Below are 18629 nucleotides of genomic sequence, written 5' to 3'. Positions count from 1 at the left end.
AATGTCTACTGCAGGTACAGCATTTTAAACTGAACCTCTCATTTCTTACCTCACACTTATGACTTTTAAGGAACAAAGGAATAGATTAAGGATGTCACCTAATTACAGCAGTCCTCTGTTATCCCAGGAGAGTCATTCCAAGATCGCAATGGATTCCAGAAACCATGGCTGGTGGTGGAGTCTAGATACACTGCAACCAATATGTATAAGGGATCCTACTTTAATTTGTAATGTGAGAGTATGGTCGTGACCAAGAACAGAACTATCAGAAGAGGGTCTGATATGTGAGGTGCCTGTGGTTTCCACATCTCAGACCTCTGTCTCACTCTGAGCAAGTGGTGAGCTGATGTTTGCCACACACAAGCACTGTGATAAGAATCACCATCACTGTAGAAACAGATGGCTCCTGTGATTGGTGGGAGGGCAGCATGCTTGGTGTGGATGAATCAGAAAGGGGTGAACCATGCCTACGACTGGATGAGGGTTGGCTCCAGATGCATTCATACTCAGAATGGCACACGATGTTACATTTTATGAATTGTTTCTTTCTGGAATTTTACATTTAGAAATTTGACCTTGCTTGACTGCCTAGCTGGAAGGCTTAGTGAGCAATCACTGTTCTCCTGTGTGCCGGTCGACTTTTATACAGTGTTCTTGGTTAACAACCACCAAACCTACCTGGCATTTTTATTTTGTTTTGAAATAGCCATAGTTAGTTTTTTTTTGGGGGGAGGGGCAGTATCTTTCTGAAGGGATGTACCTCTTCTGTGGTCACTTTCTGAAGGGATGCACCTCCCCAGTGGTCACTTGCGTGGGACGCAGCCTAATAACTGCACATTGGTGTGTTCAGGTTTGTGTCGTGTTCGAAGCCCAGAAGTTAACTTACTTGTGACATCCTTGTGAAGCTCACTTTGGTTCAGCCCCAGCATCTTTAAATCTGGGGTGGTTTCTCTGTGTGCACATTGCTTTGAAGTTTGGGAATGGTGCGCAGTCTTGTCTGTATCTACTGATATGGTGTTGTGGACACAGTTTTCCTGTGGATGTTTCCTAAGGTTCTGAGCTTCACTCTAGTCTTCTCCTGAATGGTTTGGGAGATGTAGGGGAGGGATTCATAGAGGCCTTACCACGACGCCCAGTGTCTCTTCAGAGCTCACCAGGCACGCGGTGCTGTTCTGTAGTAGTTTTAGGAGTGGCATTCCTGATCTTAATTATCCCAGTAAGCTCCAAATAGCTGGCTTTAGGAGTAAAACTAAAAATAAAACCCAATAGTTTTATTCGGAATGGAAAAAAACCTCTACTTTATTTACAAGAAATCTATATGCAGTAAATGCTGAGGCAGAGTTTTCACTTACAATATGGTATTTTTATTGCATGGGAAGAATTCTAGAAAAAAATTGTCCAGACACTTCAGTTACAGAAAGAAGATTTTAAAAGTCATTTAAAACTGTTTTGACAACTATAAGGAAATAATCAAATAGGAAATTGCTGTGATCTGATAAAGCCAGATGAAGTTTAGAAGGAATCCCGTTAGTGCCAGGACTGCTGTGTGTTCAGCCTCGTTCTTCTAGTTGAGTTGTCACCGAGGTGCGAGGTGCAGAAGTTAATCTTTCCTCGTGTTTTAAGTCCTGGTTGCCATGGCTGTCACCAAAATACTGTTGGGCAAGATTTCAGTGCAGATTTAAAAAGTACCTTGAGAGAACCATCTGAGGAAGTGCTTTTTTCTTTTCTTTTTAAGAGAAATCTTAGATGTAAAGATTCCCATCAGTTAAGAAAGTGTCCGCATTAGTGTTCTCTAAAGGGATGAGACTGGTGGAGTGGACATATCTAGCAAAGGAGATGTATTAATTAGCACGGCTCTCGGCAGTGGTGTGAGTAGTTTGTCCGTGGCTGTCTCCTGATGGAGAGAGAAGACTGGGGGTCTCAACAGTCCCAGACTGGAGCTGGAGTCAGGGAAGTCCTGAAGACGAAGGTTCTAATCCCAGTGAAGGAATGTCTCAGCAGTAGGACGGATAACATTGACAGGGATAGTGATGGCAAGCAGGCCGAAAGCAAAAGCTCCCCTCTTCCATGTCTTGATTTAGAGTACACCTCCCCAACTCAAAAATCTATCAAGAAAAGCCTTTTATCCTGTGTGGTGCTGCTTGGGTTTCAGTTGATTGCAGATGTAGGCAGGCTGATAATTGGTGGGTACGCTGGGAGGGCAGGTGGAGGTGGTGATAAAAAGTTAGATAGTCTAGCAGTCAGGAGCACACACTGTTCTTGCAAAGGACCTGAGTTCAGTTCCCAGTTGTCAGCACCCACAGCTAACTGAACACCTGTAATGCCAGCTCCGGGGATCTCATACCCTTGACCTCCGCATGCACCCGCACAGACAGATTCATACACAGACTTTAAAAAACAAGAGAATAATCAATTTTCTTAATATTTATTCTAATTTTATGTATATGGATGTTTTGTCCACATGTATGTGTGCACACCACATGCATGACTGGTGCTTGAGGAGGCCAGAAAGCTGCATGGGATCCCCTGGAACTGGAGTTACAGATGGTTGTGAGCCACCATGTGGATGCTGGGAATTGACCTCAGATCTCTAAAGAGCAGTCAGTGCTCTTTGACCACCGAGTCACCTCTCCAAATTCCAAGAAAATAAATCTTTTAATATAGTTTGTGTATTTCGTATCTGAGTTCAAAATGTCACATCTTAGTAGACTCCTGTTTGAAATAGCATTCTAAGTGTTGCAGACCAGTCTGTTTCAATCACTTTTCTCTCTGCTTCTTTCTTCTGCAGTTTTTAGGGAACTGTAGAATCTTAAGGAAATCTTTTGAGTCAGTGTTAATAGAAAGAAGAGTTTGGACTCATACAGTCATAAACTGTGTTTATGTGCACACACAGTTGTACACGGTGCAGTGGTTATACCTGAGTGCACTTGAGGCTTAGACAGATGTGCTTTAATCAAGACTTCCCAACTAGCCAGTTGCATACTTGGCTCCAAAGCTTTTGATTCCAGCCGTGCTCTCCCCCAGTAAAACAGTTTTCCCAGAACACTGTTACACTTGTGCTGGTGAGAAAGCAAATGAGCTACTTCCCCAGAGTGCCCAGGGAGAAGGGACACATCGGATGGCCAGGACTTTGTGGAACTAGCTGGTAGTGTGTCACTTCTGTTGAGCCTGCGTCCTCCTTTGTGAGTGGGGCTGCTGCAGCCTTCCTACTCAGCACCCACTTTCGTGCCCCAGATACCCTTGTACACGCCTGATTGAAAGTGTGTTCTCCGTGAGTGTGCTTAGCACATCTGTACTGACTAAGGTCTCTTGGCCACATTTCTAGGTGGTGTGTGTTCTAACTGCATGCTTTCCCTTAGTTGCACTAAACAGTTGTTGTTTTGTTGTTACTTGATTTATTTTAGTCATAAGAAGATAAGCCACTGGGACTAAAGTGCTTTCCATAATTGCAGAGATCTTTTTGTTTAAGGTCTCCTCTTCCAAGCTTAGTGACAACCAAATAGGATCCTAGCTGTTAAAGACCAGAAGTAGTGGATATCCTTCTCTAGTCTTGAATGCCCCTGTTGAGTAGACGCCTCCATAGGGGAATGTTTTGAACACTTCTAAGGTTATGATTGTGAACAAAGTTGCTTTGTTTTGTATTACAGTGAAAATGCCCCGTGTGAAAGCAGCTCAGGCTGGAAGACAGGGACCTGCAAAGAGGCGCCTTGCAGAGCAGTTTGCCGCTGGAGAGATCATAACCGACATGTCTAGAAAGGAATGGAAACTAGGATTGCCTATTGGCCAAGGTGGCTTCGGCTGCATCTATCTGGGTGAGTGTTGCGATTTCTAGTCATCCGTGGGAAGATTCAAATGATTCTTACGGCATAGTGTCTTATTTGAGCTACTGCAGGGTGCTGTTGATGTCTTGTTAATTGAGGAGAGTGTGGTTGATTACAAATAAGTTCACCTTTGACATACTAAAAGATGGCTTATCTTATACAAAAAGAAATGCTGAGATACCGTGTCACTTATAAATACAGTATCCTTAGAATCTTCCGATTGCTACACAGACTAGTCAAGCTCTCTGAGACTGAAAGAGAGCTGTATCTATCCTTTTCCCCCCACCTCAGCCAGGGGCAGCTGACTCCAACTCTGTTTAGCTCATTTTACAGATCTTTACAGCTATGGCTTTTTAAAAATGTCTCTACTTCCTGTCGGGCTTGACCTATGTTACTTGTATTAGTTAGTAGGCTTATCTTGGGATAGTTGGAAACCAAGTTAGAATCTTGATCTTCTATGAGTTTACTTAATTACCAACATTAAAAGTGGTTTAGCTGCTGGATAGTGGCGGTGACACACACCTTTAATCCCTTATTTGGGAGGCAGAGGCAGGAGTGTTTGTTGTAGTGGAAATTTAATCTCAGTTCAGGGGTTTCCACCTCACCTTAGATCATTCAGTTTCCAGATAAAAGATACACAACTTTTATATTTATAATAAGCCTTTAATATACCAGAGCTGGGCAGATATCTACTCTCAAAGCTATTAGAATCTACTTCCCCATCAATAACTCCAAATTATAACTTGCCATGTTCTACCTGGGCTGTTCTTAAACAGTTGGTCAGATCTCATGGCTATGTTTTCATGACTCACCTAATCCATGGTGTCTTCTCCTCTCTTCACCTTCTCTCTTCTCCCTGTCTCATTGTCTCTCTTCAGACCCCAAGCCCAGGGGTGAGTTTAGACTGAATGCTAACAGTTACTATAAAATGAAAACTTCTTCTTTCAAGAAACATCTGATTTGGAATGCTAATATTACAGTGAAGGGTCACATCTTCTGGAAATTTGTCAGAACTGCTGTTCTTGTGTTCCACCCTACCCATGATTCAGAGACCATGGGGAAGGAAGGTCTTGTTTGAACAGGCTCTTGTTTGATGGGACATTCTGGGATTTGAGAGCCTTGGTAGGAGACAGCTGCTTTCAGTCACTTGCCCACCTCACACTCCCGAATGGACGCCCTGCTCCTTGCTTGTGTTCATGAAACACAGTTCATGAAACATGGCTTCTCACCATGGAGACTCTACTCTACTGGCCTTTGGAGACATACATGCTGCTTCTCTGTTTTTGTTTGGACTTAGAGCCGTCCTAGTAAAGTAGGCTGTATTTATATAAGGTGAAAGTCTTCATAAGCCATGGGAACGTAGCTGTTGATGAAATGCTCACATTGTTATGGTAAAGTATCCCAGGTAGGATGTTGTGATTGAACCACATGGTCATTGTGGTTCCTGATTTCAGAGGGGTCAGTCTGTGCTGTTTGGCTCAATACCCCATGTGTTCAGGCAGAGGGCATGAGACAGGAGAGTTTCACCTCTGGTGCACAGGAAGCACAGGAAGGCTCCAGGGCAAGATGCCTCTGATGGCTTTTAACACCTCCAGCTATGTCCTGCCCCTCAAGTTTCTAGAACTTTCCCCAGTAGTGCCATCAGTTGTGTATGCTACAGCCTTATCTGGGGGTGCTTTCTCTCCATCCACACCGTCTGTTAGTTATGTCAGCCAAGTGCAGAGGCAAGCTTGGGGTCTAGAGGAGGCGCTGGGTTGGCTGCAAGAAGTTGGAGTTCATTAACAGGAACTTGTTAAGTAGGTTGTCCCTTTTAATCTCCTTAAAATCTGTGCTTCAGCCTCTGTGCTCCCATGTGGTCTTTTTTTCATGGCCACCATGCTCCTGTGTGTTCTTCTTTTCAGTGTTCTTCCTTTTGTGGCCCTTGCAAATCTGGAACTTGCTTTGCCTGTGTGCTGGGTATTTTGTTTCTGTCGTTAGTTAGCAGGTGCTGTTGACTGATCGTGTATTTAGTACCCAGTGAGCAATCTGTGAGTTAGGACCTTGCTTTCTGTCTGGAGAGGATTTGCTTGCAGGCTGTGCCTTCATTGCTGTGGGCACCGATACGCTGATGCTGCCCTGTGTGAGATCAGCAGTGCCAGTGTGCATGTCTGACCACAGAAGTGTGGCTCTCTCTCCATTTTGTTACACAGTGCTGCCTCTCCAAAGCTGAGGGTAGGGCAGGGCATGCACATGCGCAGTCCCTGCCATTCCCTAACATTTCATGATGCTTTCCACACTCGGATACTTTTCTCAGTTCCAGGATACACAGGTACTTGTTGACAAGGCGTAGTTCTTGTCTTCTTTGTGCCTGGTGTAGCGTGTGCATGTGTTGTGGATAAATGATTCCATTTCTTTACCCTCTTCTCATTTGAGTGTGCAGCATTAATAGGATTCTGTCTTCAGTTTCTGTTTTGTAAAAGATTCTAAACCTGCCTTATTACTAATTCAGTGTCTAAATGCTGCTCCCTGGGGCTATTCCTAGGGAGCTGGTGAGTGTTTCTAGAAGCTGGTGCTTCCCCTGTCTGAGGTGCTTTGGCTGCAACTCTTGTATGATTTTCTTCCTTGGTTTCTGTGGCTCTTCTCCCAGTCTGCCTGTCCTCTGTTCTAAGGTGACAGTGCCTTTGCCATCAGCCCTAGCACTCTTCTTTCTCTCTTTGTTCATTCCCAAGGAGATTTCTTTCAGCTCTAAATAAATGGCTTTTCCACTTAAACTATGCTGGAGACTGACCCTAGACCTGACCTACGTGGAACATGCATGTGCTGTTATCCCTTTGAACTAGAGCCTTCCCCGGATAGCTGGCATTTCTCTGCTAATCACTTACGAGCTCCAGACTTGTATCTGTAAGGGGCTAAGATCTGCATCAGCACTGTGTGTTGCTCTGGCAGAAACTCCCTAAGGGGGAGGATTTACTTTGGCTCACAGCTAGACATTGAGTCTACAGTTGCACTCATAGACATGGGGGAACATGGTGGTGGCAGGAATGCATGGTGGCTGTCCACAGTACACAGACAGGATGCAGAGAGCGTAGGTCAGAGCTGGGGGTGGGCTGTAACTAGCTGACAGAGGCCCTCAGCCAGTAGCCTACTTCCTTGAGATGGGTTCCACCTGTTCAAGGTCCACAGCTTCCCACATACAACCAGATGAAGGGAAGTGTTCAAATCACAAGGCTGGGGAACAGTTTACATTAATAACATCTGAACTTGGATGCTTAGCAAACATTTTAAAAAAACACAGTACCCCAAAACATCTCTCTCTCCTGTGTTTCTCCATTTGTAGCTTTTGTGCAGTTTTCTGCCCAAACCCTAGAAGTGCCTTACTGTCTGTTTCCAGCCCGTCAAGGTCCTGTTAGCTGCCCTTTGAGTCTATGAGCACAGTCTGCTAGCACCACCTTGGGCCCGTGCAGCTGTCAGACCACACTCTGCCCACTGCTTGCCTGCTTCTGCTCTTGGCTGGTACACAGCCCTCCTAAACAGTCCAGTGAGAGTTGGACCATGCTAGTCCTTTTGGCAAAACCTTGGAGGCTCTGTGTCTCACTTCCAGCAGCAGCCCCAACCTTCATCCTGTGTGTTATGCCCTTCTTGGTTACTCTCTGCTCCTTTTCTAATGGGTCTCTGCACCGCCTGCATCCCATTTTCTCTTCCTGGCTTTACAGTTCATACAACACTCCCATATTGGGGCTGTGGTGCTAGTCTATGTGGAATGTTGTTCCTGTGAACTCCCATGCACTGAACTGCTCCACAGTTTCAGTGACAGCCAGGCTCCTTTAGCACACTACAACTCTGCCGACCTCCCTTACTGTTTCAGTTTTCCCCCGTTTCTTCTGTCACATCATAGTGACATCATGTATACTCTACTATGTATTTGACTTGATGTCTGCATTTTACTGCTCACCTGATAGCCAGAAGTGGAAGAATTTTCTTTTTCCTGTCCACTTGCAAACTCTTTTAGAAAAATGACATGAAGATACTTGTCGATGAGCTTGGAGAGACTTCCTGTTCTGCATGGCAATGGCTCAGGTGTCACTGTGTACTCACCAGTGACTGGAGTCAGTTCCTCTGCCTCCACATGTTCTTTCCTAAAGGGTTTTACAGCTGACTAGACCTAGGGATTCCGTCAGTCCTATCCTCCAGGAGTTCACAGTTATCAGCATACTGAACACCAGTGGACTTCTGAATGAAAGAAAGAGTTTTAACTTTGTGTAACAACTTCCTGTAACATCTGACTAAATTGAAGAAACCTAAAATTGCTAGATACAGTTTACGTATGAAACAAGTCTTAGACTAGGTGCAGTGTTATAATGATGGAATCTGGGATTCACACTTCAGAGGGTCTCAGGGCTGTAGGCCTAATTGTCTGTCATCTCCTGTCTGTGCAACACTCCTTGTTCTGATGCAAATGTCTCTCACTCTTTCAACAGCGGACACAAATTCTTCCAAACCGGTTGGCAGTGACGCGCCCTGTGTTGTGAAAGTGGTAAGAAAATATTGCTCTTTTTTTTTTCTTTTCTCAATGTAATTGGTATTTATCTTGTAAAGCATCTTTTTTGATCACTAGACTTAGTTAAACCATAAGGTATTGCATTGCTTTCATAAATATTTAATATGGCACATGGTAGCTTTATAGTTTTAAGTAACTTGAATTCAGAGTCTTAAGCTCCCCCCATACTAGAGTGGCACAGTTTGAGGGTGTCTGAGAGGCCACAGAGGTCTGCAGGGGTGAGACTGTCTGCTTCAGCTGTCTACCTCAGGGGTGTGCTTTCTATTTGTACCCTGTAACATCATGCCAAGCTGACTTTATTTTGTTCTGGACATTGGTTTGTTTGTGTGTTTAGTTTGCCTGCTGTTTGTTTTACTCCCTTCCCTCTCCATTTTAAGAAGCTGTGATTTCCCCTGCACCGGTAGAGTTTTCTTCGCAGTGCTCACTCTGCAGTTCTGGATGTGCACGATTGGCAGCCAGCAGCCCGTCCGACACCAAGTAGTTAGGCCAGTTACAGACTGGAGAACAAAGAATTGTTTGTTTTCCTGTTGGCCACCGGTTGTTTCCTCATCACTCACTCATCTTTTGATCAACATTGTTTAGAGCTCTGCCCGCCCTATTTTTGATCTGTGAGGACCCTTGTTAAACAGCAGAGCCGTAGTTGGAGAGTTTAGTGCCCTATTCCCTGTGCCCTTTCTTCTGCTTTAAGGTTATAGAAGCTGGGAGTGAGGATGCTTCAGAAGTTGTTGGTTCACTTTATTGTATTCAAATAGAAGTATATCCCACTCCCTAGGAGCCAAGTATCTTAGACCAGACTTTTCTTTCTTTTTAAGTTGTTTATTTTGTGTGTTTTGCCTGCATCTATGTCTGTACATCATGTGCCTGCATGGTGCCATTGAAGCCGAAGAGGGCATTGGGTCCCCTGAAGCTGGGGTTACAGATGGTTGTGAGCTGCCATGTGGGTGCTGGGAAGCCATCCTGGTCCTCTGGAAGAGCAGCCAGTGCTCTAACCACCGAGCCATCACTAGCCTTTGTTTTAGTGAACATTTTAAAGATATTTACTAAGAAGTATAATTTCTCAGCAAACTATATACCTAATAAGTCAGTATTTGAACACTTGGGACAGGCATGTGTAAGTGCTTTATTCATGCCCTCTGTGGAACATTCTACAGTCTCTAGAGAGTTCTGTGTCCTGTGTTTGAACCCTGCCCCAACCCTTCTCAGGTATTTCCCCTGTCTAGAGTATTTTCTATGGGTACTATCAGATATATGTTCTGTTTTCAGTTTGGTATTTTAAAGAAGTCACCTGTATTTTTAGGATATCAGTCATCTATCATCGGCTCCCACCCCGTTTTTTTGAGACAGGGTCTCTGTATAGCCCTTGCTGTCCTGAAACTTATTATGTAGACCAGGCTGGCCTTGAACTCACAGAGATCCTCCTGCATCTGCCTCCTGAGTGCTGGGATTAAAGGTGTGTGCCATCTGCTGGGCTCATTCCCTGCCCTTTACTGATGTGTTGACAGGAATCTGGGCTGTTTCCAGTTTGGGTGAATTTGGGCAAACCTTCCACACAGACTCTTGGAGTGATGTTCTGGTGGGATGGGCTTTTGTGTCTCTTGGAAGCTAAATTACTTGTCAGTAGGGAGAATACACATTCAAAATTTTTAAAAAGTTCTAGACATATTTCCAAAGTGGCTCTGCTGATTTTTGTATTGTCAGTGGTTGACTGACAGCTCTGCCTGATCCAGTGCTTGCCCGAAGTGGGTATGCCTGGCTTTGTGAGCATGCTCACTTCCCAGCCCTTCCAGGAGGCAGGTGTGAGGTCTGGCTGCTGTTGGGCTTTTACTATGTGAGCACCGTTGAGCCCTTTTTTCCTGTGCATGTCTGCCATTTGTGTGATTTTGTGTGATAAGCGCTTCAGTCTCTTGATTCTTTTCTCCTTAAGAAGGTTATTTTTAATAACTGGATTGTATAGCTTTTTATAATTGAGTCGGAAGAGTTATTCTAGATAGATCTTATTTTCAGATACATACTATTGCCTTCTGGTTTATAGTTTACCTGTTCATTTTGAATGGTTTAATGTGTCTTTTAGGCTGACTCATAGGCCTTTTCTCATTTATTTAGTTAATCTGGCTCCTGATGCTGCACTGAGCCTGTAGTGCACACCCTGCTTAGGCAGCTGAGGTAGGCTCCTTATGCCGTTCTGGAACTGCTTTGCTCATATTTTGCAGAGACTTTCGTGTTTTTATTCATAAAGCATCAGGGTCTTTTAATTTTTCTAGAGGTATTTCTGTATTAGACTCCTGCAGTCTGAGTGCTGTGGTGCCAGCTGCACTAGCTGTTTGGTCCCCATAGTGTTCTACTGGACCTGAGGACCTCTGGGTGAGCACAGCTACCCTTCCTTCTCAGTTAGTCCTCATGTCTGTCTCCTGCCTAGCTCCCTATTTTCTGTCCTCTGGTCTGGAGCTCTCTTTCTCTTTGTGTTCTGACATTCCTTCTGAACCACAGAGGTGGGCTACTATCAGGTCAGAGGAACTAGAGTTTTTACTGTGGCATTTGTCATGTGCCTGGGGGTTGTGGGAGATTTCTATGCCTTCTATTCTATACACATGAAAACATGGGACCTGGGGGTAGGGGTGGGGGATCAGTTCCTCAGTACCTTCAAAGGACACTCCAGTGAGAAGCAAGCAAGCCTCCTGTGTCTCATGACCTCGTGGGTCAAACCAGTCCAGGCTCTCAGACCCTTCTGCCCTGCCCTGCATAAATGGCATACTTGTTTCTCTGTCTTGGAGGGAAAGTGCTAAGCGACCATGTTTGTTCTGTTCTCTGTTATTGATGCTTTATCTTAGAATTGAGAGCCTCATCCTAGGCCTCACCACTTCCCGCCCTTTTTACTTACCTAGCCTACGGAGACTCATCGGACAGGTATCTCCACTTACTTTATCAGAGCGCATTGAATTTCTAGGTTTTAAAGATGTTTGTTTTCAGACTTAGTCTAGTATTCTGTGTCATCTGTTGTCCTTTGTCTTTCTCTTTGTGAAGGGCAGTGAGAGCTTGCTTTTTTTCTCCCATATTTCAGTCACTCTTCTGTGTTTGTGGTCCTGGAAGAATAGCTGTCCAGTCCTCAGAGGGACCCCAGCCAGAGCTGGCTGTTGCTCCCTTGGTGACTGAAGTCTTTGGGCGCTTTAAATTCCTGTGTCAATCACTGGATTCCCATTTATTACACAGTTTTATTTCTAATACCCTTCTCATAATGTCCGTTAACATGTTTGTGTTTATTTTCTCTAAGTAGATTTTAAGTCAATAGTGACCTTGTTTTAAATGTCCTTTACTTAGACTTTTCTTACATGCTTGGTTTGTTTGTTGTTTATAATACTTTTTTAGGTATAATTTTCTCCTCCCTCTTCCTGCTTTTCTTTTCTGTTCATTCACTTTGACCCTTTGGATGCCGATTACTTTCCTCTGTTGGAAATAGGCCAGGTTGTCATTTCCCTTCTGACAGCTTTGTGGTCTTTAAAGGTGAAGGAGACATCAAAAACAAACACGTAGAACGATTATCGCACCTTTTTCAAATTAAAATCAGAACAGTTGCCATTTAGACATATACATGAAGATTGTTAAATGTGTGTGTGCGCGTGTGTGTGCTTCCGGTGCGTGCATGCGGTGCTGGAGATGGGTGCAAAGCCTCCTGGCTGCTCGACAGGTTTCTGTGACTGCTGCAACTCTAGCCAAGGTTCGTGTTTTCAGAGACCATGAGCGACCGACTGGGCATGAGTGACAGAACAGCAAGATGTGAAGCTTAGTATTTGAAAGTTCTTTATAAGATGCCACTGTGAACAAGTACACCATGATACTCACACACTGTAAACATGAGCATCCTTTTATTTTTAGAGCAAAATTGGGCAAGTTACTTAAGAAACTCAGCTACGTTAGTTACTGTTGTAAAGTTCCATAATCACATGCCAAGCAGTGCTTCCCAGTCCTTGTATGTGTCATGAGGCTGCATAGCGCCTGGCTGTTGGTGTCTTTGATAAGTCTGCCAGGGGCTCCTTTGCATCCAGATTGAGAACCAGAGCAGAATCTGGAGCACTGTGCACCTTAGCTGTGACAGGTGAGGTCATGTCTCTGCAGACCTGTAGCTTCATTCTGAAGTCCCTTCCAATAGTTGTACTCTCAGATTCTACCTCAAAAGCTCAATTACTTCTGACATGCCAGCTTTATGAATGAGCTCTACATGGTTACACATGGCTCCTGTATTTGGCATTGGCATGAACATAGCATACACATACAAATTAAATGTCTCAGCATCTCCTGCACACTCCCACCCACCCAGGAGTGGTCTCTGTTTCTGTTTGGGGCCTTCATCCTTGACTAATGCAAGCAGGTGTGGGACAGCACTGCTGTGTCGCCAGGACATTAGCTTATGTGTGCTTTCATAGGCTGTGCATGAGAACACATGCAGAGAGACACACATGCACACACATAGACACATGCATACACACACAGACACATGCACACACACAGACACATAGAGACAGATATACACATGCACACACAGACACGCTCATATACTTAGACACACAGACACACATACATGCACACACACACAGAAACACTCATAAAGAGAGACACACAGACACAGAAACACACACACACACACACACACACACACACACACACACACACACACATGCCAGGAAGAAATAGTAAATAAGTAACTTGGACAATTGGAGTAGAGAATTTTCTGACTTCCTTTCCCCACCAAACCTCAGAGTCAGTAAGATGTTAGTTCTGAGTCCTCACCTCCGTGGGAGCAGAGTTGGAGCCTGAAGATAGACTTCCAGTTGATGCCACTTACGAGTTGGTGTGTGATGTCCTTTTCTTGGGGAACAACTGATGGGGTCTGTATTTCACAGCCTCCTGGGAAGAAGGACTTTGCCTGATGTTGTGATGAGTGTTTCTAATTTTCAATTCAGATATCTTAATTTTTTTTTTTTTTTTTTTTTTTTTTTTTTTTTTTTTTTTTTGGTAAGAAGGAGAAACTTTGTACAGCTTCATTTTTAAATGGCAGCCAGTTGCTTTTGGATGGTGCCATTGAAATATATCACATTTTAATTTTTTTTCCTGTTGTCATCGTCATTTTGACACTTAGAAGTCTTAAGGAAACGTTTAGTGATATTCTAGTTAAAATGTCAGTCCCAATTTCTTTTCTAAATCTTGGCTATTATAGAGTTGGCAAAGTATTTTAGATTTGAAATATGTTAATACAGTTTTAGTTCTGAGTTAAGGTAGCTTCCCATAGATAGCTCGCTTCAGCTGGAGCTCAGCGCCAAGAAGTAGCTCCTTTACTTTATCCTAATGGAAGCCTGTTGGACAGAAACATGTCTGAAAGTGCTCAGGAGCCTTCATTAGAGTGTCCTGATTTATATGGTTGATTTGTATTATAAGTTTAATAAATTATTGCTTGAAGGGAACTTGAAAATTAAAGTTGATATGATATAGGCTGAAACTGAATAAATCAAAAATCTTATACTGTTGGTAATAAGCCAGGAGTGGTCTTGGAGAGCGTCGTTTAAGCTAGAGTTTATTAAGGAGTCATTCTGAAAGCTAACCAAGATTCCTTTTCTTTAATTTCCCTTCTTTTTTTACACTGATTCTGTGACTTGCTTGGACATAGGCTTGAGACGTTTGCTTACATTTCTGGCTTCTGTTGCTGCTACGGAAGGATCCACAGGTGTGGGAGAGCTTCTTGTAGAGCACATTTGTCCGGGGCTTGGCGTTCACATTTGTGTGCGGATGTGATGCAGTGGGGCTTGCTGACATGCCCTTGGACGCCACTCTTCGGGGCTGAGCTGTACACATATGGCAAACTGTTCAGGTTCTTTCTAATCTGAGTGTTGGCCATTTGTGTCTAGGTACTGCTTGGTTTTAGATGAACAGAGTCCTGTGAACATGTTACCTGGAGATAACTATCATTTGAATTCCTATACATCTGAGCTGGTAGAACTGTCTGTGTGACAGAGGTTTTAACTGACACTTCGAGGACCAAAATGAACTTCTGTAGTAGTTGAGGTTTCCTCAATGAAGAAGTGGATGGACGTTATTTTCAGCATTTGGAGCAGACTTCTGTGAAGTGGAGAACACACACTTGGTTGTGTGTCATGCCACAGCTTGGGTCTGCTGGTTCTGATGAGCTCTGATCCTTTACTCCAGCCATGTGGGTCTCCTGTCCCAAATAGTTTGCTCAGATTACTTTAGGAATCTTTGCTTTCGGGTTTGAGCTTATCACTGCTTTTAAACCAGGATAAAACATCAAGCATTAAGTATATACTATTTTATATCAATCAGTCACAAAATTCACTATTTAAAAAGCCAACAAAATTGTAAGTGTTTTCTTCCCCATATTTGTTAAATCCTTAAGGGCTGTTAACTGTTTTTGTGTAAAATATCTTTTTTGTAAATCGTTGCCTCTTTACAAATAATTCAAATGGTTAATATCCCTTGAAATGAGAAATAGGGATCGTCTAGTCAGCTTGGAGAAAACAGTTATTTAGTTCCAGTTTTTTTTTTTTTTTTTTTTTTTTTTTTTTTGACTTAAAAAGGTCCTGAGGTTGTTGGTCTGAGGAAGAGAATTCAGTGTCAGAAAGAGAAGGCACACCGCGGTCTCGCTCTGCGATGCAGATGGCCTTCCTCTTCTAAGAACTAGGTAGAGCCACGATAGGGCAAGGAAAGGGATGGGGTTCTACCATGCATTGGCTAAGTCAGCTGTTGGAGTGTTCTTCAGTCTCTGAAGTGTCTTGTAGCCTCTTAGTGGTGATACACTGAGCATGGTTGGTGGCCTCTGCTTAATAAAGACAAAAATTAGTTTAAACATTTGCCTGAAACTTCTGCAAAGACTGAACTGTATTTCTTTTCTTTTTTTTTTTTGAGACAGGGTTTCTCTATGTAGTCCTGGCTGTCCTGGCACTCACTCTGAAGACAAGGTTGGCCTCGAACTCAGAAATCCGCCTGCCTCTGCCTCCCAAGTGCTGGGATTAAAGGAGTGCGCCACCACCGCCCGGCTGAACTGTATTTCTGATCTTGTATAATGTATCAATTATGAAAGTTGAGCTTAAGAGGGAGAAATTATTGTGAGAACTTATTAAGTATTTCTAAGGAGTTGAACGTGATTTTTTTTTTTTTTTTCTTTTTTCTGTTTTGGTTTTTCGAGACAGGGTTTCTCTGTGTAGCCCTGGCTGTCCTGGAATTCACTCTGTAGACCATGCTGGCCTCGAACTCAGAAATCCTTTGCCTCTCAAGTGCTGGGATTAAAGGCGTGTGCCACCACTGCCTGGCTTGTAGGAAAAATTAGATTTACTCCATTTTGAAAGCTCAGTATAAATAATTCAGTAATTGTAATTGGCTCTTGTATTCTCAGGAACCCAGTGACAATGGACCTCTTTTCACTGAATTAAAGTTCTACCAGAGGGCGGCCAAACCGGAGCAAAGTAAGGAACAGTGAACACATTCAAAATTGCTTTGTTAAAGATTGTAACATTTTAAAATAAGTAGTTTACCTGGCTTTATTTCACCAAGCTGAGGTTAAAGTGTCACATCCTATGTCTCTGTTTTCATTTGCTTTATACATAACACCGTTCAGATGGTATTTGCACGAGTCATTCTGATGTATGGATATATTTGCTCTATGGTCTGTTGGCATGTGAAATAATCAATGCTCTGAGGCCTAAAATACATGAACGAGCCTAGTTCCCAAGGGTGAGGGGAAGGCCTTTTATTTTGGAGCATTTTGATAGATCCTGAGGCATGAGCTGGGCTGGCCCAGAGCTGCTGCTCTCAACTGTGTTCATCTGAGGCCCCCAACTCCTCACAGGGAGGGAGCAGGAGCTGAACCTCCACCTCTGCTCCTGAGTCTTGCAGGAGGAGGAGGAGATGTAGACACTGAAGGAGACAACCCCACACTTCTAGTGTTTGGGGTGAAAGTCAGTCTTCCTGTGGAAGCAAGCACACTCCATGATTAGAAGGTGACCCAAGAGGCAGCACCATTGCTCTCTGCTTTAAAAATGGTTTCATAGATGGACAGTTTCAAGATAGGTAACAGCACGGTGCTGCTTTTGCAGTTTGGTAAACTTTTTAGTCACTTTGTGTGTGTTATCCTGTGCCCTTTGCATCCTGTTTTAGGAGTAGAGGTGGGGTTGTTGCACATAAGAGGAGGCTCTGCTCTTAGTAACTTGTTCTGAAATGACCATTTACATACGGTAGTTGAATCACAAGCCTCTCTTTTAACTTCTAGTTCAGAAATGGATTCGGACACATAAATTGAAGTACCTTGGTGTTCCTAAGTATTGGGGATCTGGTCTACATGATAAAAATGGAAAAAGGTAAAAATCTCCATTTTGAGCATTTCCTGTTGTGTTGGTTTAGTGAGGAGTTACTTGTGGAGCACCCACAATATCTGTAGGTGAGCTTCTGGACTGCAGGGCAGCAGGGAGGAGTAAGATCTTATCTCTGCTTTTCTGTGTACACCACATTGTCGGGCCTGGTCAAATGGGGGTGCCAGTCTAGCCTGTGAACTCCTGTGGAGCAGCACCAGGTGACTAGAACCCCGTGAACAGAACAGAATACAGCCTGCCTCTCCCATTTATGCAGAAGAGCCCTCAGGATCCCATTGTATATCTCATTGAATGCCTCAGCTTCCATGGGAACTAGGGTCTTGTTCTTTATGAGGGCTTTCATCTAGTAGTTAGAGGTGAGACTCATTTAGAGATAGCATTTCTGAACCTTGAGAGAAAAGCTAGATGCTTATTCAGTAACCTTTCTTCTTAGATGTCTTACGAGTTAGAGTTAAGAAAACCCTTAACACTTTTGTACAGCCTGCTCTTGTGAAGTATCTGAGTGGATGAGTTAAACTTCATGGAGCAAAGCCTGTAGGAGACTGAAGGCCAGGCTGGATTAGAAACTGGAGGCTAGTGTGCTAGTTAGAATGGCGTTTGTAATGAGCAGAGGAAGGCTGTGATTCAGCTGTCTTAAGCAGTCATCAAAGGCCTGATTCCATGCTTTGTTGTTTTTTTTTTTTTTTTTTTTTTTTTTTTTTGTTTTTTTGTTTTTGTTTTTTTTGAGTTAGGTTCTTGCTTTCCAAACTTAGCCTCAAGTCACTATAGAGCCCAGGCTGGCCCAGACCTTTTCATCCTCTGGCCTGCTCCCCATGAGTACGACTGGGTGCATCTCTGCCTGTCTTGTGCAGTTAACTGTCATGGTGCCATTACTCTCAGTTAGTGTTTCTTTTGATGTTATTGGAAGAGTGCGCCTTTTCTGGACCTCACATATAGATACAGTGCCCAGCATCAGAAATTTGTGCCATTGTCTTGTGAGCTTCCCTTTCCTACCAAGGAAACTTTTGTGGCATCCTATATGACTTCCTCATACATTTTCATGGTCACAGTTTTATAATTCCTATGCTTAAACCTGCTGCTGGCAAGATCCAAGTGGTCACACAAGTGTCTTGGTGAAAGACTCTGTTGAATGGGAGAGGTTGGAATGCCCAAGCCATATTGGTGCTGTTTTAGCAAAGACTCGAGAATGGGGCAGTGTCGTAGTTAGGGTTTTATTGCTGTGAACAGACACCATGACCAAAGCAACTCTCATAAGGACAACATTTAATTGGGGCTGGCTTACAGGTTCAGAGGTTCAGTCCATTATCATCATGGCAGGAAGCATGACAGCATCCAAGCAGGCGTGGCGCTGAAGGAGCTGATAGTTCTACATCTTGTTCCAAAGACAAACAGAAGACTGAAGACTCTCAGGCAGCTAGGAGGAGGGTCTCAAACCCCGCCCCCACAGTGACACACTTCCTCCAACAAGGCCAACTGTCTAATAGTGACATTCCCTGGGCCAAGCATATTCAAATCGTTACAGATAGCCATTGTATAGGCCTGCCAGCTTTACTTACTAGAAAACCGTTCATTTTTCAGGGAGTCTGGGGCTCCCTGGAATCTTTCGCCATTTTGTTCCATATGGTTTTCCTGGAACAGTGTGCTGTGAGGTGATCAGAGCCGGAGAGGGGCAGTGGGCAGGATAGGTGTGCTCAGAGCGGGTGACTGCAGCTGAGTAAGTGTGCAGCTTGTGTCTCGGTGATTGTCAGTGATGGCCAGTCCTTCTCAAAATGGGCGTTTGCTAGACCTTCCTCAGTGGAGCTCAAGACTTAGACTGGTCATGGATGAAGTGTTAACTGTTAGGTTGAAGCACTAAAATCAATCGAGTACCTCCATCTTTCTGAAGGAAATCAATAGAAAGAG

The 18629-nt window shown here is 43.8% G+C and overlaps 1 protein-coding gene across 10 annotated transcripts in view; it reads left to right on the top strand.

Moving 5' to 3' along the window:
• Positions 1–18629, top strand: part of Vrk1 (VRK serine/threonine kinase 1) — a 63166-nt gene that overhangs the window by 22828 nt on the left and 21709 nt on the right. For all 10 annotated transcript variants that reach the window (XM_076921247.1, XM_076921244.1, XM_076921249.1 and 7 more), the window contains exons 2-5: positions 3648–3812; positions 8279–8334; positions 15755–15824; positions 16628–16715. In XM_076921247.1, the coding sequence (XP_076777362.1) occupies positions 3653–3812; positions 8279–8334; positions 15755–15824; positions 16628–16715 (374 nt within the window). In that variant the 5' untranslated portion in view covers positions 3648–3652. The remainder of the gene's footprint in view (positions 1–3647; positions 3813–8278; positions 8335–15754; positions 15825–16627; positions 16716–18629) is intronic.

Source organism: Arvicanthis niloticus, chromosome 23, assembly GCF_011762505.2.
Source record: "Arvicanthis niloticus isolate mArvNil1 chromosome 23, mArvNil1.pat.X, whole genome shotgun sequence".
Lineage (NCBI taxonomy): Eukaryota > Metazoa > Chordata > Mammalia > Rodentia > Muridae > Arvicanthis > Arvicanthis niloticus.
The sequence above is the reverse complement of the archived record's forward strand: the minus strand, read 5'-3'. Positions and strand labels throughout refer to the sequence as shown.